General features: G+C 41.9%; 1 protein-coding gene across 1 annotated transcript in view; it reads left to right on the top strand.

Moving 5' to 3' along the window:
- Positions 1-23,148, top strand: part of LOC118790422 (NACHT, LRR and PYD domains-containing protein 12-like) — a 104,140-nt gene that overhangs the window by 11,653 nt on the left and 69,339 nt on the right. The window contains exons 6-8 of the mRNA XM_036547334.1: positions 1,264-1,573; positions 1,850-1,910; positions 2,107-3,901. Of these exons, the coding sequence (XP_036403227.1) occupies positions 1,264-1,573; positions 1,850-1,910; positions 2,107-3,901 (2,166 nt within the window). The remainder of the gene's footprint in view (positions 1-1,263; positions 1,574-1,849; positions 1,911-2,106; positions 3,902-23,148) is intronic.

A 23,148-nucleotide genomic window follows, 5' to 3' on the forward strand; every position in this document is an offset into this window, starting at 1 on the left:
TTCCCATAGTCTCCCATTCATTTTCAAAATCACCCCCCTCACACTTCATGGCCTTCCCATTCGCTCACTTTTCACTCCATAGCCCCCATACCTCACACGTTGCCTCGGGACAAATCACCCAACACTCATCCAAGACCGTCTTGACCCGCACTTGTCTTTTTGTAATTTTTTTAACCAGTGTTTTTACTCATTTATTCATCTCTCCATCCTGCCCTTGAGTTCAATTCATTTTTCAAAGCCCTATCACACGGTCACACTTAGGCTGTCAGCAAATGTCCCTCATATGCTGCTTCAGGTCATGCCATCCAACAGTGCAATCCTCTTTGCATCTCATCTTTTACTTGTTTATTCATCCCTCCATCCTCCCATTGACTTCAATTCATTTTTCAAATTCGTTCTCCTCAGTCACCTTTGGCCCGACAGCCACTGTACCACATACGCTGCCTCAGGTCGAATCACCCAACACTCATTGAAATCCATACTGACCCGCACTCGTCTTTTTGTCGTTCACTCATCCCTCCATCCTCTCGTTCACTTTAGTTTATTTTTCAAAGTCTTACCACTCGGTCACCATTTGACCAATAGCCATGGGACCTGATTTGGTGCTTTGGATCATGTGACCAAAGGTGGGTGTGTCCCTAGCAACCATATTGTTTACCCTAGCAACTGCCTAGCAACACGCTAGCAACCACCTAGCAACCACTTAGCAACACTTTGGCAACCACCCGGCAACGCCCTAGCAACACCCAGCAACCATATTGTTTACTCTAGCCACCCCCTAGCAACACCCTGGCAACCGCCCAGCAATGCCCTAGCAATGCCCCAGCAACCATATTGTTTACCCTAGCAACCACTTAGCAACACCCTAGCAACCACCAAAAAACGCACTAGCAACCAAATCATATACCTTAGTAACCATATAGCAACGCCCTAGTAACCACCTAGCAACACCCTAGCAAGCACCTTATATACCTTAGCAACAACCTAGCAACAGCCTAGCAACCATCCAGGAACAACCTAGAAACTGCTTAGCAATACCCTAGCAACCAGCTAGCAACAGCCTAGCAACCACTTAGACACATCCTAGAGATCGTCTCATATATGTTCCCATGTTTTCGCTGCCAGCTTGCAAGCACACTCCGCATTTTCTTCAGGAAATGCACTTTTCTAGTTCAATCTGGAAGTTTATCATTTTGAGCAGATGTCTCTTTTTCCCATCTTGCTAACTGAGCTCTGATTAAATGTGTATTCCTGTGTCTGCAGTGAGCTGTCAGAGCTCCAGTCCAGGTGTGCAGTGTGTGAGCAGGTGATGAAGGAGCCGGTCTCTATTACCTGTGGACACAGTTTCTGCAGACAGTGCATCAGCAGCTACTGGGAGCAGTCTGCTTCTGCAGGACACTATGCCTGCCCCCAGTGCAGGAAGAGGTCCAGAACTCGTCCCATGCTGCACGCACACACAGCCCTGGCTGGGCCTGTGCAGGAGCTCCAGCAGGAAGGGCTGAGTCCTGCAGACACACCGCAGACACACACACTGGTGGAGCCCACTGGAAACCAGCAGAGACTCTGCCAGCAGGTAGGGGGGCTTCACTCATTCACCTGAATATTTCTGCACCTGGAGTCACTCATTCACCTGAGTCTGTCTTGGTTTCACACATTCATTTGACTGTGTAATTCTTTTATTCACTGACTGGCTGGATTGTCTGTCCTTTAACCCATCATTCATCTGAATCTGTCTGTCCAGTGTATATATATATATATATATATATATCTTTTTTCATCTGTCTTTCATATTCCTTTTCATTCTATATTCTTAAGGTCTGGTTTAACTGATGTCTTTATTTCTCTGCAGTCCATGATTGTAGATGCTTCATCCCTGTGTTCCAATGATCAGGACCTGGAAGCAGAAAATAGTAAGCTGTTTTTCCACTGTATCATTATTACAAAATAAAAAGGGTCACCTGAATAGAGTCATCTCTTAGAAAACATCACCAATTTATCCCACCCACACCATCACTATCTACAGACACATGACTGTTGTTTAATAGCACATAATACTCTCAGGCCCTTCAGCAACAGTCTGGTCTGAAAATGTCTCCATTTTTACAGATAAATGTGGACAAAGAGTCCAAGAGAAACTGAAATCCAGTCTGAAGAAGAGGTTTGAGTGCATATTGGAAGGGGTTGCTACATCAGGAAAACACACCCTCCTCAACAATATTTACACAGAGCTCTACATCACAGAGGGGGACAGTGAGGGCGTCAATAATGAGCACGAGGTGTGGCAGATTGAGACAGCATCCAGGACACAGACCACACAAGACACTGCAATCAACTGCAATGACATCTTTAAACCTTTACCTGGACAAGAGAAACCCATCAGAACTGTGCTGACGAAGGGGATCGCTGGCATTGGAAAAACAGTCTCTGTGCAGAAGTTCATTCTGGACTGGGCAGAAGGAAAAGCCAATCAGGATGTTCGTTTCATGTTTGTTCTTCCTTTTCGGGAGCTGAACTTGATTAATGATGAACAGTACAGTCTGCTTGGGCTTCTGCATGTCTTCCACCCTGAAATGAAAGGAATTGAAAACATTGAGTCTGATGTTGACAAAGTTTTGTTCATCTTTGATGGTCTGGATGAAAGCAGACTTCCCTTTAATTTCCAGCGGAATGAGATGCTGTCTGATGTAACAGAGACATCCTCAGTGGACGTGCTGCTGACAAACCTCATTAAGGGGAATCTGCTTCCCTCTGCTCTCCTCTGGATCACCTCCCGGCCAGCAGCAGCCAATCAGATCCCTCCTAGGTACATCCACCGGGTGACAGAGGTACGAGGATTCAGTGACCCACAGAAGGAGGAGTACTTCAGGAAGAGATTCAGTGATGAGAACCAGGCCAGCAGAATTATCTCTCACATACAATCATCCAGGAGTCTCTACATCATGTGTCACATACCAATCTTCTGTTGGATTTCTGCTACTGTTCTGGAGCGACTGTTGGGTGAAGATGACTGTGGAGAAATCCCTAAAACTCTGACTGGAATGTACACACACTTCCTGCTCATTCAGTCCAACATCAAGAATCAGAAATATCAGGGAAGAAATGAGACAGATCCACAAAAGCTTCTGGAGCTGGATAAAGACATCATTCTGAAACTGGGGAAGCTGGCTTTTCAACACCTGGAAAATGGCACTCTCATGTTCTATGAAGAGGACCTGAGAAAGTGTGGCATTGATGTCACTGAAGCGTCAGTGTACTCTGGGGTGTGCACAGAAATCTTTAAAGAGGAGTCTGTGCTGTATCAGAAGAAAGTGTACTGCTTTGTGCATCTGAGCATCCAGGAGTATCTGGCTGCTTTGTATGTCTTTCACTTATACGTAAGCCAGAATGTGAACACATTGAAGTCCATTTTTGGTGAGAAGTTTTTATCCAGTAAATCATCACTGTATGACTTGCACAAGAGAGCTGTTCAGAAGGCCTTGGAGAGTAAGAATGGGCACCTGGACCTTTTCCTGCGATTCCTTCTCGGCCTCTCACTGGATTCCAGTCAGAGCCTTCTCAAAGGCGTTCTGACACAGACAGGAAGTAACTCAGAGAGCATCAAGAAAACAGTCAAGTACATCAAGAATTTGGAGAGGAAAGATCCCTCCCCAGAGAGGTGCATCAATCTGCTCCACTGTCTGGCTGAACTGAATGATGATTCACTAGAGAAGAAAGTCCAAAAGTACCTGAGCTCAGAAAATGCTTCTGGTGAAAAGTTTTCACCAGCACACTGCTCTGCCCTGGCCTATATGCTCCTGATGTCAGAGGTGGTGCTGGATGAGTTTGACCTGAGGAAATACAACACCTCAGACGAGGGGCGCAGGAGACTGGTTCCAGCTGTGAGGTGCTGCAGAAAGGCTCTGTGAGTATTAACATGAGTATCACCTTTCTAATATACCATGGTTATCCTGAAAACATGCATGTTAGACTGTTAGATACAATGCATGCAGACATACCATAGAGGCAGATAACCATAGAGGCAGATTTAAAATCTCCTTCAGTTCTGTTTTCACTGTTGAAACTATTACAGAATCACAAAATGTAAAATCAAATACAAATATTTTGGACAAATACAGAGATCATATAAATTCCTGTCATGGGGTTGTACACTGGTTCAGAAATGAGCCTTTTCAGGAGAACACCCTCATTTGCACCTCACATCCCCTCTCCTCCCACACAGTGCAAATGCCATGATTTAAGAGAAGGAAATGACCAGTAATTTTTCCCTTATAGTGTAAAATACATTAAATGTAAAGTTGTAAATACTACATTTCACTCCTTTTTAGAGGTTATACTGAATGAGGTGATTTTCAGAGGTATCAAAATAGGGAGTGGAAGTGCAGATTTATCAAATATTTAAGTGTGAGTTGCTTTTCTTCTCACTCAGAGGGTCTGTATGATGTCACACCCTGTCACACAAATATTGTAATTTGATCAAAAGTTGTGTCTTCATATCGGTTCCACCAAATGATATCAATGAAATTCATTTTCCTGGACAAATGTGTTTAAAATAACAGTTTCTATATATAATTTATTAACCATATTGCAGTATATATTATAAACTGTCACAAAATTCTACAAGAATAATCTACCAGATAAAATAATGTTTGTATTTTGTTTTGGACAGGTATACCAAAGGAGTTTTTGCATTTTAAAAAGCTAAACACCCCTTAATTTATCATGGATCAACTTTAACACTTTCTGGATTCGATAAAAGATAAAGAATACATTTACATAACATGATATGTGTATATATTAATTGTTCATTCACCAAAATGTTATATTTTGGACACAAAATTTACATGTCACAGTGTTGATCGCTATGTATATATATTTCCTGACTCAGTCACACACAGTGTGTTAAGGTGAAGAGGGAATGAAATGTTAGCATTGGTTCTCTGTGCTGTAGCCTGATCTGCATTTGTGGAGTTTGGCTTTTTTCAAGAATGTGAGGGCATTCACGTGTTTCCTCCTCATATTTCCAGCTAAAATTACAGAGCCCCTACCATTAGGATGTTAAAAGATCTTAATAAAGCATTACACAACAAATCCAGTTCTCTCCCAGAAATGATCCCAACTGTCAAAAAAAAGGTACTGCGAAGACTGACAAGTTAAACAGTCTGTGAAAAGCCTCACGCCCTGAACTGCATGCAGGGCAAATGAAAAGGCACAGTAAGACACTTTCCCTTTAGCCTTGTGAATTTTTCACACAGATGGAATCTGTTTTGACACTTTATTAAGATTCTTATTCCCTCAGTTTTGTTTGGGTATTGGCAGAATGTATAATTCCTTTTGCATATCAGTATCTTAGTCATGGCACCAGTTACTGTGAAAATGTACTTCTCCAGCAGGACAGTTCTGGTCCTCAGGCATTCCTGCATTTTTCACAGTGAAAATGAGAACTAAAAACATGTCATAAGATTCAGACTGCCTTATCTTTTCTTTGTAGATAGGATCACCTTCTTTGTCTATGATGAAAGGTGATTGACCAGCCTTAGTTCCACAGAGAAACATCCTGCTTTATCCTTGGCAATGTTGCAGATGAGCTCTGACCTAGGAGTCACAGTTGAGCAGGAGATCTGAGAGTCTCTCACCACACCGACAGGCCGATTTGTGCTTGTGAGAGTGTGGTGGCGATCTCGCTGACGGGAACGCCGGGTTGTGGGGATGGTAGCAGCAGCAGCAGGTGGCTGGGTTATTAGGAACCTGAGGAGTCGCAGAGAGTCTCACAGCAGCAGCACTGCAGGCAGACGCAGTAGCAGTGATGGAGGATTTCGTCCTGGGAGGAGGACCAACACTTCCACAGACACGGCACCACAATCAGTGTTGGGATGGTCACTGCTGTAAAAGTCATTAAAATAAATGGTATCGATAGGAGATAACAAATAAAATGCTGTTAATGTACTTTGATAAAAAAAGTTAACTCTGTAAAAGCTTTTCAGGGTCTTCCCATGCAGATGTACAGGATCAGGTAGTTACTTTTCTCTAAGACACAGTTTTAAGTAGAAATGCTTTTGTTGTAATTTGATCATTAATGTTTTTTTGTGCTTTTTGTCTTTTCAGGCTCAGTAACTGTAACCTTACAGAGAAGTCCTTTGAAATTGTGGCCTCAGCTCTCCAGTCAGCCACCTCACCCCTGACAGAGCTGGACCTCAGCAAGAATAAGCTGGGAGAATCAGGAGTGAAGCTGCTGAGTGCTGCACTGATGAGTCCAAACTGTAAACTACAGACTCTGGATCTCAGCTACAATAACCTGGGAGAATCAGGAGGGAAGCTGCTGAGTGCTGCACTGATGAGTCCAAACTGTAAACTGCAGACTCTGAGGTGAGTGATGCTGCTTGATAATCCTGATTCATCAGCATTTTTCATTGAATTCATACATTAAGTAATGCCCAAAAGATTCCAAGAAAATAATAAATATGGATCCTTATTAAACAGTTTTGACTTTAAGAATGAAAACGTCTGGTCTAGAGATGAAACGGTATGAAAATTTAATATGATTATAGTGACCAAAAGTATCACGGTTATCAGTATTATCGTGATATTGTTAAAACGTGCTGAAATTGTTCAAAAAGTACTGATACACAAACTGAAATTATTTCACCAAGTTTTATAGTGAAAACCACAAATAAAATTAGCAGCGCTATGCACTTTTTGTTTGCATAAACATTAAAATAATGACATAGCCAATACCTTCATTAAACATATGAAAACCGTACCAAATGTGCATTTGAGTATATGCAATGACCCTGTGCAAAATTTACATAAATACAAATGAGTCTTAAGAAGACAGTGATAGTAATCACAGTGAGCCCAACAATTGAATGATGAATTACTGTACAATAGTCTACTAGGTCATTAATAGATGACGTTACTTTCTCAGGCTACAAAAACACTCTAAAATGAAGTGCAGATACGTGTTTTTAAATGCAAAAATTCAGTTACCTGCTCCAACATTCCCATGCATTGCTCCAGTTGCTTAAGTGAGCTTGTAAGGAAGACGTGAATTTCCGAGTGAGGACGCTAAGGACGCGTTATTCATCGCAAATCAAGTGCAAAGGGAAGAGTCGAGTCTGCTTGTACATGTTGTTTTCTAAAAGTCTTGGTATAGTATAGGCTAATTTGTAGGTCATTTCAGAATATCATGATAATGCTGAGTGCATCTAGGAGACTGTTGCTAACTTTGGTTGATGCTTTAACATGAGTTTTTCAAGGCGTGGTAATCAACCACGATTTTAATGACAATTAAAATTCGAAACGGTAGTACTAACCAAGTTAACTTACCTTGCAATCACTATAAAGTAGTGGGTGGTGGTCGCGAAGATGACTCAAAAGATGTTAAGTGTTGACCCCTTTCGCAGCGATTTTCTTTCTGCGTGTTCTGCAGACAGGGTGACCATCTTCAGTCAATCCCTCAGCACTCTTATAAAAACCAAAATACGACCACGCTTCAGACTTAGTCGTCTTAGAAGGCTGAAAAATCTCCGGAGCGCTGTCACTGTCTTCCGCCATATTTTCTTTGACACAAATCAAACCCACGTTGCATGCTGCGCCTGAGTCTGGGAGACTTGCTAACTTTGTTTGATGCTGGACAGTATTTAATGTGAGTTTTTCAAAGTAGGGTAATCAACTGCGGTTTTAATCATACTTAATATTTGAAATGGTAATACTAACCCTTGGGAATTTTGCCGCGGTTTCTGGTCTACAGAGTGGTAGTACTACCCACCCTGCTGTATGGGTCAGGAACATGGACCACATACAGCAGGCACCTGAAGGCACCTTGAGGCATACCAACAGAGGTGCCTCAGAAAAATCCTGAAGATCAGCTGGGAGGATAAACACACTAACCCCAGCGTCCTCCAGGAGGCCAGCGTGCTGTAGGGACAATGCCTACGATTAGAGGGGGGTACCACTTACGTGTAAGGAATATTCTTACATGAGGTACCAATCATGTTGGTGATAATTGAATTAAACACACGGAGGCGACTTACAGAATATGGCGTCTACCATAGTGGTTAAAATAGAAGATCAGTCTCAATTTCGTTTTGTGTATCAGTCTCATAAAGTACACTAAACTATTAATTTGGTACTTCAATTAATGATTAAATTAGTAATCATAATTGAAATTACCACATGAATAGTTAATCAAATCATAATATTATCTATCTAACTAAACAAACAACACTGATGATTCAACTAAGAGGTGAAGATATTTCGAATTCTGATCAGCAGAGGTTGACAATATTCGTTCCACGTGTAACAACAGACAACCTTGGAAAAATAATGCTTTTATTGAGATATAACAACAAGGTAGTAATGCACCAATCAATACATTTATGTATAATAAATGAAGCATGTGTGTATGTATTTACATTTGTATGTAGGTATGAGTGAATGTCTTGCGGCAGTGTGTGTGAGCGTGTCATAGGGTGTGTGTTCCTTTGTTCTGAGTCGTGCGTGTGTTGCGCGTGCACATATATTCGCGTGCTCACTGAACACACGTGTTCAAAGAGAACAAAGGAGCATGCGTGTGGCGGCGAGTTTGAGTTGCCTATGTGTATGTGTTAGCGAACATAATGTCTGTCTGGTACAGGATATGTTCGGACAATTGATAACCGCGGGGTTAATCTGTACGGATTAAAAAGAGGTACCGGGGGTTAGCAAGAGGATACACATGCAAAGACCCAGTGTCACTGTGTGGTATCTTAACTAATGCTGCATGGTGAATAGTGTGTGACAAGTCAGTTAGGATCAGCGAAACATAGCTAGCTACATTCCTGGTAATGATCCGAATCACACGCACGTACACACATTCATAAATGTAGCTAACAGTCAGTTGCTTAGCTATGCAGTATCATATGCCCAGAGTTAATAGCCTACTGTAGCTCCTGAAATGAGGTCCAAATCTTTTGGTGCCGTGGGCAGTTTCACTGGCGGTTCTGTCGTCGGGGAGCCAGGGCTGGTCTGGTTCAGTCAGTTCGGTCTGGGTCGGTTCAGGCACTGAAGAGGGTTTCTTCTGGGAGACACGTTGAGGTGGATCCGGTTGCACCGTTGTCTCCGGCTGGTAACAAGTTTGCACTGCTCTGATTGCTGGTGCTGAAACTCGGCTCTTGTCTTATTGATCTCTGCTAGCAATTCATCGCTAGCTTGGAGAATCAAAGGCAGGACAGGGCCTTAGGCTCGGCTGTCCATGTCCCGCCCGCATGGTGCGACCTTCGGGGAACGAGAGGGATACGTCCATCTTCTTTGGAGGTATGGAGCAAGAGGCAAGAGAGAAAGAGACAGATACGTCCGTCTTCTTGAGGCGTATTGAGCAAGAGCGGATACGTCTGTCTTCTTCAGATGTATGGAGAAAGAGCAAGAGAGAGAGCAAAGGAATGCACCGTTTTCACAGTTTTTACTAGCATCACTGCAGAGGGGCATTTCCTGTTTACTTTAGCTGTCCTTGGTTGGGTGAGAGGTTGTGAAACTGCAACATCACTTCCTGTGAGATTGCGTTTGATATTAAAAGCGATTTATTACTGTCTGTAAAAGTTGAACAGATAAAATGAACGAATCTATCTGTGGATGGCACTGTATCTACAGTGTCCACTATCACTTCCACCATCGCACATCGTCTCAGATGGACTGGCCATGCTCTCCGTATGCCTGACTCTCACCTTCCAAAACAAGTGTTGTACTCCCAGCTTCAGACAGGACATTGTGCCCCAGGAGGTCAAAAGAAGAGATACAAAGGATAACATGAAGGCAAACATAGAAAAGTTCCAGATCGATCTTAACACCTGGGAGCAAACAGAAAACAACAGGGAGGCCTGGAGAAGGCTTGTCCGTAAGCGTGCTGCGCTGTACGACACTGACCTCCACCGTGCTGCCGAAAACATGCACAGACTCATAAAGGAGAGAGCTACTAAAAAGGCCCAAACCATATCCTCAAACTCCTCCTCCTACCCCTGCCCACACAGCCCCAAAAAATGCGGTTCCAGGATCGGCCTCTCCGCCCACCTGAAGACACATAAGGACTCAGAAGGAGGAGAGTCTTACTCAACTTCGAGTGACTGCTGTTGATGAGTAGTAACTGTGACCATGTGTGTCTGGTTTCCTTTGCATTAGTACTCCTCCTTAGCACATTTCTGTATCTGCTCTGCAGATGCTGGTTAGTGTATATTAGGGGTCACCAATCTGTGGCTCTAGGGTCTCATGTGGCTCTTCTGAACGTCCTGTTTGAAGATGGGAACAGCTTTGGCCCACATAACTTATAAACACCAGCACAGAACAATGTCTGTCACTCAATGAATGAATACATGCACTTATAATAGACCACTGCTAGAGGAAATATAACAAGCCAATACCTATTTGCACAATGGGTTTAAATCTTATCAATTATCCTTATTACAAAATATGTAGCAGTTATTGTCATATTAACTGTTTTTCTGTTGTGTAAGGACATGAACCCAATCACATTTTCCATTTTAAGATGTCTATTTTCTCTTCTCTACAGACTCAGTGGCTGTAATCTTAATGAGAAGTGCTGTGAAAGTGTGATCTCAGCTCTACAGTCAGTCATCTCATCCCTGAGAGAGCTGGACCTCAGCTACAGTAAGCTGGGAGATTCAGGAGTGGAGCAGCTCTGTGCTTTACTGATGAGTCCAAACTGTGAACTACAGATACTGAGGTGAGTGATGCCTAATATTCCTGATTCATCAAGATATTGCTGAAGTCATGCAGTAAATGCTGCCAGAAACCTCCCTTAACGATATGAAAGAAAGATCATTCTTATACATTTTTTACCTTCAATATTTAAAATTACTGAAGGCAATACTGAGTGACAGAGAAAGAAATGTGTATATATTGAGGCTGAATAACCCCTGACTGCAGAAGAGTAAAGATGTAGAGGAAATACCAGGGGCTAAATTTAAAGGTTACTGTGTGCTTTGTTGGCAGTAAAGTCCTGTGAAAACGTGCATGGGATTTACTAACCAGTCGTAATGGGTGAAATTCAGTATTAATAACTGTCCTTCAGGGGTAATAGCATTGTGTGCTTTTACCATTGGTATATGTGCAGTTATTCATATGCAGTTACTCATATGCACGTTTAAATGGGAGAATTTAAAAACAGGCAAGGGATTTAACAAGTAACAACTCTGCTTAATTTTTAAATATTCACATACATTTGCACAGGGGAGCTTCCATTTTGTTCCAGTTGATACAAACACACAAATGACAAATGAACAGCGTGTTGGCCTACCTTTGGCCTAGGTGATTTCTTCACTGTGTTGTGGCAGACTGTCCATGATTTTCTGTTAAAGCATTGGTGATGTTGTGCTCCGCTCCTCCTTTAAAGCATTAGTAAGCCCCACCACTGAAGAGGGTTGTCTTGGCCTTGCCATAATTCTGCGTTTCAGTTCATCACAAAGATATTTTATTGGGTTGAGGTCAGTGCTCTGTGCTGGCCACTGCAATGTTCTGATGTTACTGTTTTCAAACTATGTGTAGTGGCAATGTCCAAACTTAGCTGAAGCCACTGTTCTTGTGGACTGATGAATTTACTTCTGACTCATCTCGTTATTCTGTGTAATCCCTGCTAGCTAACAATGACACTCACAACTCGATAACGGTGCCTTTCTTTTGTTCAGAGTCTTCTTTTGCATATAGTTATGCATTTATTTTGATTGAGGATTACGTTGTTTGCTCTGATATTCGCTTGAATGATTTTGTGGTTTACGGTCAAAAGCTTATTGTTTCTTCACTCCGCATCTTAACTGTCAGCTTCCTTTACGTTTGTGCATGTGCAATAAACAAACTACTAATGATTAACTATCAATGCACAAAATAAACATGAATACAACAGTTGTACCTGCACAGAATATCCTAAGTCATATTTAACACAAAGCAATTGACACCATTTCAATGAGATTGGCTCTTACATTATGTGTGATCAAACTCACAGTCACACCCATTTCCCTGCAATCAGATAGAATCAGGGTGTCCCATGACTTTTGGATAGGATAGCACATAGATATAGTGTTATACTCACACAGACATAGACTGACTCCTTCATCGCTAATAAACTGTGAAATCTTGGAGAGAAAAACTGGGACAAGCATAACATCTGTAAAAAGCAAAAGTTCAAAACTGCCTGCATCCGCCTTTGCGATGTGTCTTTTATATACTTTGTATCTCTATCAATAACTGTGTTTCACATGGAAGAAATTAACCCCTGTGCCTCTTGGTATGTGTATTAACTTTAATGATTCATTCCTCCCAACTGCTAAACCATTTTCAAGATCTGATTCATGAAGGCAGATCATGACCAGTTTTTACATTATTCATTAGTAGGTTATAGATAACTCATTGACTTTAGAAATTGTACTTGCATGTGCAGCACTGATAGCTTCTATAAACCTAACCTGGAAAATCTAATGCCCATGTAATTCTTCAAAAGTAACAATGATATTAAAAACTGCGGGTAAATAAATTACAGGCTTCAATCAACTGTGAAAGTATTTACTTTCAGCTGCTTTATCAGGTTTCAAATCAGAATGACCTGTTTGTCTACAGTCTGTGTTTTTAGCTGCATCTCATTTATAGTAAAATACATTTTTTCATGATTGCATCTCTCACTATGTAGCCATCTTCATTTCTTCAGCTGTTCCTTTTATTATAACAACTTCATTTTAAGGAATTGGATTCCATGATCTGCTCACACATGTCATATTATGATGTTGTAAATCTGATCTGAAATGAGTCAAATTACAGGAGAATTTGTCTTTCTTTGTCCAGCAAATCTTTCCTTTGACGAATAGGCTCTGAGAGTTCATCAAAAAACCAGGGGAAATATTTTAAGTAAAATTCTGATTTTGATTTCCCCTTTAATGAACTACTTTTGTTGCATAAATATCTGAAAGTAGTCCAGTCATATGAGGAATTTGTCTTTGTCAGTCCAAAGAAGGCTTATTTTGATCAATAAGGTCTGAGAGCTCAGCAGAAAACCAGGTGACTGCCTGTCCCTCTTTTTGATAGGAGCATGGTTGATTTCCTCTCCTCCTTTTGAATAGGAGCATACTTATTCAAGACTGATAGGCAGTATCTGGGTATAACATTCATTCTTCATGATTTATGGCACAATTTTTACTGCCATAAAAATGCCAATTGCGGAGATTTTTATGCTCCTTTTGTTCATTTCTGACCTAGTAAAGTTCATTTTATTATTATTATTATTATGTGGGCACATAAACAACTTTCATGAGGTTTGGAGTGTCACATACTGTCTACCTTTAATGGAATCGGATGCTGATGATAACCAGTCCCAATTTAAATGCCCCATAAGAACAAATTCTGAATCATTAAACTTAAGTGGTTGACCAGGGGGTGATGTAATAGTCTCTGTTGAAGCAAGCAGTTTTGTAGAAACCTATGGCTGTTACAGGAGTTATTGCTAATATTCATTGTTATTTATTATTTCAGAGTGCTTTGTTTTTTTATTGATTTAGTAACTGTTATGCTGTACTTTGTGTTCAGATTGATTGGAACTCCAGTCTATATGTGTATCCAAGTTTGCGTTATCCAGTAATTACCGGTTTTTGCCCAGTAAAATTTATAAAGAACCGATAAAAACTTGCCGGTCAAAATGTCCGGTAATAATGCTCATACAAAACATAGCTATAACGAAGGCGATCCTTAAACAGGACATTTGTGTTTTGACAGTGAAACAGCCGAGCCCCGACTGGGCTACACTGGCTAAAATTGGCTGTGTTCTGCCCGTGTCAAGCAGAGAGGGGCCTCTCTCTGCAGAATCAAATTAAGACGGCGTTGCAAAGTCGTCTGGAGGAGGAGAGAGTGACGCGACTTATGCGCATTGCAAGCTGCAAAGACACATTGGACACATTTGATTTCAAGTCGGCAGCTGAGCCTTTTGCCGCAATGAAAAAAGGAGAAAATAAAATTTCACCTGGTATCCTATAGGCTACGTTTGATGCCATGTAGGCCTAGCCTTTTTTTTTTAAACAGGCTACAGATGTTATAGGTTACAGATATTTCATAATAGCCTAGATTTTAGTGGCTAATGTTTTTGGTTTTGCTCAATAGCTACTGTTCTTTTTGCTTAATCGTTACTGTTCATTAAATAGTCAAACTGATTTGAGGTCGTTGTCATTCTTATGTCAACCTAGGTGTACATTATATTTGCGTTTGTAACATAGACTGTTATTGAAGCATGACTGGCAAGTTTCAGATTTGTCCAGTAAAATAATTTCTTTCCGGACACCGAACCTAAAAAAAAAAAAAAAAAAATCCTAGCTGAAACCGTCATGTGTATATATCTATATCAAATACACACATACACACACACACACACACACACACACACACACACACACACACATACATACACACACACACACACATACATACAGTGCTCAAGCAAAGACATTTGAATGTTTTCTATGGTGGTGATCTCATCATCACATCATCATTATTGTCATTTAGCGGACGCTGTTATCCACAGCGAATTTCATATGTTATAGTTTTTACATGTATTCCGTTTATACAGCTGAACATTTACTGAGGCAATTCTGAGTTAAGTACCTTGCCCAAGGGTATAGCAGCAGGGTCCAAAAGGGATCAACCTGGCAAACTTTTGGTTACAAGCCCTGCTCTTTTATCATTATGCTACACTGCCATCCGATCTTGCTGACAGAAATACTGGGTTGTGGGGATGGAAGCAGCAGCAGCAGGTGGCTGGGTTATCAGGAACCTCAGGAGTAGCAGAGAGTCTCACAGCAGCAGCACTGCAGGCAGACGCAGTAGCAGTGATGGAGGATTTAGTCCTGGGAGGAAGACCAACACTTCCACAGACACGGCACCACAATCAATGCTGGGATGGTCACTGCTGTAAAAGTCATTAAAATAAATGATATCAATAGGAGATAAATAAAATGCTGTTAATGTACTTTGATAAAAAAGTTAACTCTGTAAAAGCTTTTCAGGGTCTTCCCATGCAGATGTACAGGATCAGGTAGTTACTTTTCTCTAAGACACAGTTTTAAGTAGAAATGCTTTTGTTTTAGTGAATATTTGATCATTAATGTTTTTTTGTGCTTTTTGTCTTTTCAGACTCAGTAACTGTAACCTTACAGAGAAGTCCTTTGAAATTGTGGCCTCAGCTCTCCAGTCAGCCACCTCACCCCTGAGAGAGCTGGACCTCAGCAAGAATGACCTGGGAGAATCAGGAGTGAAGCTGCTGAGTGCTGCACTGATGAGTCCAAACTGTAAACTGCAGACTCTGAGGTGAGTGATGCTGCTTGATAATCCTGATTCATCAGCATTTTTCATTGAATTCATACATTAAGTAATTCCCGAAAGATTCCAAGAAAATAATAAATATGGATCCTTATTAAACAGTTTTGACTTTAAGAATGAAAACGTCTGGTCTAGAGGTGAAACGGTATGAAAATTTAACATCACGATTATAGTGACGAAAATGGTCACGGTTATCAGTATTATCGTGGTATTGTTAAAATGTGCTGAAAATGTTCAAAAAGTACTGATACACAAACTGAAATCATTTCACCAAGTTTTATATTGAAAACCACAAATAAAATTAGCAGCACTATGCACTTTTTGTTTGCATAAACATTAAAATAATGACATAGCCAATACCTTCTGTAAACATATGAACACCATATCAAATGAGCATTTGAGTATATGCAATGACCCTGTGCAAAATTTACATAAATACAAATGAGTCTTAAGAAGACAGTGATAGTAATTGCAGTGAGCCCAACAATTGACATAAATACAGAGGAGTATAGTGTTTCTCCACTTTTACAACCAATTCGACGACTGTAGGATTTTAAATGAACAAACTATGTTGGTTGGGTGACAAAACTACGTAACGTGTTACCGTGTGCAATGGGCGAATAGAGTCTGCAGACACGACGCATAGGCCTACAGCAGCAGAACAGAGCGGAACAAATATTATTATTATTAGGCCTATTACTTTTATTGTTGCTAAATACCCACATCAGAAGAAGGCGATAGGCTAGCCTACATCTGTTCTGTCCGTTAAAATGAATTACCATACAATAGTCTACTAGGTCATTAATAGATGACGTTACTTTCTCAGGCTACAAAAACACTCTAAAATGAAGTGCAGATACGTGTTTTTAAATGCAAAAATTCAGTTACCTGCTCCAACATTCTCATGCATGGCTCCAGTTGCTTAAGTGAGCTTGTAAGGAAGACGTAAATTTCCGAGTGAGGACGCTAAGGACGCGTTATTCATCGCAAATCAAGCGCAAAGGGAAGAGTCGAGTCTGCTTGTGCATGTTGTTTTCTAAAAGTCTTGGTATAATATAGGCTAATTTGTAGGTCATTTCAGAATATCATGATAATGCTGAGTGCGTCTAGGAGACTTTTGTTAACTTTGGTTGTTGCTTTAGCATGAGTTTTTCAAAGCGTGGTAATTAATCAACCATGATTTTAATGATAATTCAAATTCGAAACGGTAGTACTAACTAAGTTAACGTACCTTGCAATCGCTATAAAGTAGTGGGTGGTGGTCACGCAGATGACTCAAAAGATTTTAAGTGTTGACCCCTTTCGCAGCGATTTTCTTTCTGCATTTTCTGCAGACAGGGTGACCATCTTCAGTCAATCCCTCAAAACCAAAATACGACCACACTTCAGACTTAGTCGTCTTAGAAGGCTGAAAAATCTCCGGAGCGCTGTCACTGCCTTCCGCCATGTTTTGTTTGACACAAAACAAACCCACGTTGCATGCTGCGCCTGAGTCTGGGAGACTTTCTAACTTTGGTTGATGCTGAGGTTTAAAGCATCATATATTGTATTCCTTTCATGGAATCAGATGCTGATGATAATCAGTCCCAGTTTAAATCCCCCATGAGAACAAATTCTGAATCATTAAACTCAGCCAGTCGACCGGACCGCAATCTTTGACCATCACATGACAATTACATGAGAAATGCTGTTGTGCTGCATTTTATGTTCATTACCTTATGTTACATTTTATGTTCATTATGTTACGTAACTACTCAGCATAGTGATGCACTTATTTGTAAGTCGCTCTGGGTAAGAGTGTCTGCTAAGTGAAGTAATGTAATGTAATGTTCACATTGACTGGGACTTGAATCTACATTTGTATTTATTTATATCAGCTTTATAGACACGCATACAGTTCTCAAGCAAAGACATTTGAAAGTATTGCTGAACTGTGTATGTCTGTGTTCGTCAGTGTTTAAGGATGATGAGGGGATGTACATTATTGTCATTCAGCACCCACTCTTTCCAGAGCGACTTCCACAGGTTACAGCTTTACATGTTATCCATCTATACAGCTGGATATTTCCTGGAGCAACTGTGACTGCCCAAGGGTGCAGCAGCAGTACCCATTCAGGGAATCGAACCAACAACCTTTCAGTTACGAGCCCTGCTCTTTACCACTACGGAAACACTGCAGCCCATTGTGTGTAGTTTGTAAGGGATGTAGAACAAAATCTCTGTTCAAAACAGTTTAAATGGCAATTAGTCTGTCAAAATGTAAATGTAAATGTAAATATAAAACCAAATAGAGCAATTTACTTGTGAAACGCTTCACACCTTCACAAAGAAATAAATCTCGTAAATAAAATCAGTCTCCTTGACTATGCTGATAGATGATTCCCTCTTGATGCAACCCTGTTTTTGGAATCACCAGTTGCATGTTAGGCTTGTCTCACTGCAACAGCCTCTGGACACTGAGGCAAATGCAATCCTCTGATACACTCACATGCAGCCAGCAGCTATTATTCACACTGCATGTAACACAGTGCACTACTGTGAAGTGGGCCATAGGTGGAACTCCACTTGTGTGATCAGAGAAACTAAATGCTCCTTTAGCCAATCAGATATTCCAAGGAAATGTGAGGTAACAATGATGTGTCTGCAGGGGGTGATGGTATCAACAGCTGGGAAGCACATTCGGATGGCAGGTATGCCATCTGCCTACAAAACTTATGGGTGGGTGGAGTGTGTTCTAGACCCTTACAACACCAAGAGTTAGACTCTTTTAGGGTTTTCCTACAGAAATAATTTATATATATACATATATATACAAATGAATTCAGCACAAAACTGTTCTTGATACCTTTCATTATAGGTATCAAGTACAGTTTTGTGCTGAATTCATTTGTTGAAATGCAGACAATGCTGTTCACCACAGGCTTGTTCTGTCATAGTAGCAGAAAAGGTATCAAATTTGAGGAGTGTGTGTATTTATATAATGAGCAGAGATTCTGTCTCTTTTTCTCCACAGACTGTGTTGCTGTAATCTCACAGAGGGCTGCTGTGATGATCTGGCCTCAGTGCTGCGCTCACACCACTCAGAGCTGAGAGAGCTGGAGCTGAAAGACAATGACCTGCAGGATTCAGGAGTGAGAGCGCTCTCTGCTGGACTGGAGGATCCACACTGTAAACTACAGAGACTGGGGTGAGGAGCATAATAATGTACAGTTAACTCCTGATTATCTGGGCTAATGGAATGGAGCCATGGCACAGATAATCAACAAAATGTTACTTTAATCTTTTTATGTATATCTACCATTTAAATAAAGAAATAACCTTTAGTTTGAATAACATGCTCTTAGAAGATGCACAATACAACAAATCCAAAGTTTCCATTTGAATGGCTGGTGAGTGTTAGACTGAGCCCTTCCCCCAACCCTCTCATGTGACTGGAAGGGTCTAAAAGCACTCTGCACTAGCTTAGCACGTAACTCAGTATCTTACTGACCTCTTGTAGTACTTCTTGATAACTACTCTTGCATAGCGATGCACTTATTTGGAAGTCACTCTGGGTCAGCGTCTGCTAAATAACGTAATGCAATGTAATGTAAAAATAGCAGAAAAAATCAAATACATGAAGTATTAAGGCAGGATAGCTTTGTTAACCAGTACTTCCTATATCTCAGGTTCTGTACAATTCATCATTTTAAATGCTGTTGTCAAAGCACACAGGACAGGTAGAAAAGTGCAGCTTGTTCTAATCCCATTGTCCTTTGTAAAATAAATTACTCAGGAATACCCATGTTTCTTAAAGCTTCTATAACTGTCGTCTTGACATAAATGTTCTTATTTTTCCATTGTTTAAACTTTTGTCACTGTTAAACAGATAAAGTTCAGTTGTCAGTCATTTCAAAGACTGACAGTTGTTGACCTTCAGTAGTTGGTGTGAGAAATATAGATTCTGAAGTATCATGTTCTTGAGCCCTGCATCTAGCCTAAGTGGTACAAAGCTGTTGATACACAGTAGATGTTAAGGCTGTTTGTTGTACCCCTTTCCAAACTCTGTAACCAGCCCATAGCCACTCACCCAGTGACTCCCCTGTGATCTTTCCCTCTCAGAATGGAACTGCAGACAAGAGTATATGTGCACATTTAAACTGCATACTGAGACACCTGGTACTGGCAGTGTCTAGCATCCATACTGTCATTGCACAGAGCTGGGCTGCTGCCAGTAATGATACATTTACATTTACCTTTATTCATTTGGCAGATGCTTTTTATCCAAAGTGACTTACAAGTGAGGCAGAAATGTTAAAGATGAAGTAGTTCTAGACCTTCCAGTTGTTTTGCTGGATCCATCTACCCTACCAGGTAAATCTGGATATGAGCTTATCAAGTGAGTTAAACGTGGGTTTGGGCTACAAAAGTGTGTCTGGAAGCGGAACAGGAGTATGAGGACTAGATTCAGTATAACTGACTCTGCTGTGTCCATTAATGTGAGGGGCAGCATGGACCAGCAGGTCAGATCACCCTTAGTTTTGAGTGAGTGATACCATTCTTAGGCCACCTGAAACACCATGAGGATTTCACCTGGGGAGTAATCGGTGTATTCATCACCAATGCCTGTGTTTTACATTTACATTTATTCATTTTGGCAGACGCTTTTATCCAAAGCGACTTACATAGGTTACAGTTCTTTACAATGTTATCCATTTATACAGCTAGATATTTACTGAGGCAACTGTGGGTTAAGTACCTTGCCCAAGGTTACGGTGCCCAGCAGCAGTGTCCCAGCGGGGATCGAACCAGCAACCTTTCAGTTACGAGTCCTGCTCCTTAACCACTATGCTACACTGCCGCCGTTTTGTCAACATTTACCTTGTAACCTCAGTAAAATCCAAAATTTCCAAAGCCTGTTGTTAGCTTAGAGATTGAATTTGAATTGAAAGGGATACATATTTATGAGATATAAATATGCATGCATGATAATATAAAATATATAAATATATAAATATATTTAATATAATATAAAGATAAATATGCATATTTATCTTCATTTTTACTTACTGTTTGTCTGTGTGATTGTGGGGAAGAGTACAGAAGCGGAATGAACTTGATAAAATTCAGACTAAATCCAAGTGTTAGTAATGTTTTAAAAAGAAATGGTAGATGCAGGGCCCAGTGCCTTTTAAGCATGCAGTGCTAGTGCCACACATGCTACAGGCTGGGATGTAACATTAAGGAGCCTACGGATATTAGCACGCCGCTGGGGGATGGGGGGTCCTGGCCAACCTGCCCACCCCTCCACCCTGCTGGAAGGAGGCCAGTTTGTTCTGCTGTTGCTCCCAGTCGCTGTCGGCAGATGATGGAGCTGGTTTTGAGCTCGGACTGTAGGGCTCAGCCTGTGCTTGGAACAGGCGTCTTTACTGTCTGAGTCCCGTAAATGTCTCCTCTTATAATACCTTTGTTTCAGGAGCTTTAAATTCCTCTCCACTCTTTCTGATAATGAAGAGTTAATAGCGTCTCAGCTTCATTGAGCTGGGCTAAACTGGCAGCAGATGATTTCCCTTAGTGTTGCTGTTCCAGTCTCCTCATTTGCTTTTCCAGTGCTAGACCTCCAATGCTTGGCCTCTCTGAGGGTTTTTACTGATGCATAGGTGACGAGTTTCCCTCTCAGTTTTACTTTGGCTGCCTCACCCATGATACTGTGTGGTATATCTGAGCTGTGGTTAAACTCCATGTATGGCATAAACGTAGCTCAGATGTGGGCTGGAAAGCTAGTTTCACCTAATATTGAAGTTTTTAATCATCAGTGGCCTGAAGAAAAACATTGACCAAAATCCAAAACTAGATTAAGGGGTGAATGCACCAACATTTTAGTTTGATTGTAAAACTGTTATTTTAAAACATGGATTGTTTAAATACATTTATCCTCACACTGTCACAGCAAGCAGAGGTCAATGGTATTTTGTCATGAATATAATATCGCAAGGTTTATCAAATAAAAATCACCACCCGGGCTAACCAGAAGCCATGGCTGACAGGAGAAGTCCACAGGCTATTGAGGGCCCGAAATGCTGCCTTCAGAGCCGGTGACGACGCTGCACTGAAAACAGCCAGAGCCAACCTGTCCCGCGGCATCAGGAAAGCCAAAAAGCAGTTCACACAGAAGTTAGCACAGAACTTCAGTGACAGCAGAGACACAAGGAGCCTGTGGCAGGGGATCCAGACCATCACAGACTACAAGCCCCCACCACGGACCTGCGACAGCAACATCCCTCTGCTGAACAACCTCAATAACTTCTTCGCTCGCTTTGAAGCAGACAACTCCTCACCTGCTCACAAATCACCACCCCCTCCTGATGACCAGGTCTTGTGCCTATCTCCAGCCAGCGTGAAGAGCTCCCTCTCCAGAATCAATGCCCGCAAAGCTGCTGGGCCCGACAACATACCTGGCCGTGTGCTGAAGGACTGTGCAGAGGAGCTCAAAGATGTCTTTACAGACATCTTCAACACCTCCCTGAGCCAGGCAGTTGTCCCTACCTGCTTCAAAGCAACCACAATAATACCTGTGCCAAAGAAGCCATCTCCATCCAGCTTCAATGACTACCGCCCTGTTGCACTGACGCCCATCTTAATGAAGTGCTTCGAACGGCTAGTCATGCAGCACATCAAATCCATCCTCCCTCCCTCCCTGGACCCATTCCAGTTTGCATATCGAGCCAACCGGTCCACAGACGACGCAATCTCCACTGCTATACACTCAGCCCTCACCCATCTGGAAAAGAAGGACTCATATGTGAGAATGCTGTTCATAGACTTCAGCTCAGCATTCAACACAATCATCCCCATGCAGTTAATTCAGAAACTGGATCATCTGGGCCTTAACACTTCCCTATGCAACTGGTTACTGGACTTCCTCACTGGAAGACCACAGGCAGTTCGGGTCGGCAACCACATATCCAACAACATCATACTGAACACCGGAGCCCCTCAGGGATGTGTGCTTAGCCCCCTTCTCTTCACGCTGCTGACCCATGACTGCACACCAAAGTACAGCTCCAACATCTTCATCAAATTTGCGGATGACACAACTGTGGTGGGCCTCATCACCAACAAAGACGAGGCTAACTACAGGACGGAGGTGAGCCAACTTGCCAAGTGGTGCGGTGACAACAATCTCTCCCTGAATGTGACGAAAACAAAGGAGATGGTCGTCGATTTCAGGAGAGAGCACACCCAGCATCGTCCTTTGACCATTAATGGTGCAGCTGTGGAGAGGGTGAGTAGCACCAAGTTTCTGGGTGTGCACATAACAGAAGACCTCTCCTGGTCAAACAACACCACATCACTGGCCAAGAAAGCTCAGCAACGCCTCTACTTCCTCCGCAAACTGAGGAGAGCCAGAGCCCCAGTTCCCATCATGTGCTCCTTCTCCCAAGGCACCATTGAGAGCATCCTTACCAACTGCATCACTGTGTGGTTTGGGAGCTGCACCACCGCCAACAGGAGAACCCTGCAGCGCATAGTGGATGCAGCAGAAAAGATCTCTGGTGCCTCACTCCCCTCCCCCTTGGACATCTACGACACGCGCCTAGCGCGTAAAGCACAGAGCATTGCTGCCGACCCCACTCATCCTTCGCACACGCTCTTCAGCCCCCTCCCATCGGGGAGGAGATTCAGAAGCCTCCAGGCCCGTACCTCAAGGTTGAGGGACAGCTTCATCCACCAGGCTGTTAGGAAGTTGAACTCTCTTCCCTCCCTCAGCCATCTGCTCCAACACAGGACTGAGCTTTGAACCCCCCCCCCCCCCCCATACTGAAGCCTGGA

Source organism: Megalops cyprinoides, chromosome 1 (assembly GCF_013368585.1).
Source record: "Megalops cyprinoides isolate fMegCyp1 chromosome 1, fMegCyp1.pri, whole genome shotgun sequence".
In the NCBI taxonomy this organism is placed as follows: Eukaryota; Metazoa; Chordata; class Actinopteri; order Elopiformes; family Megalopidae; genus Megalops; species Megalops cyprinoides.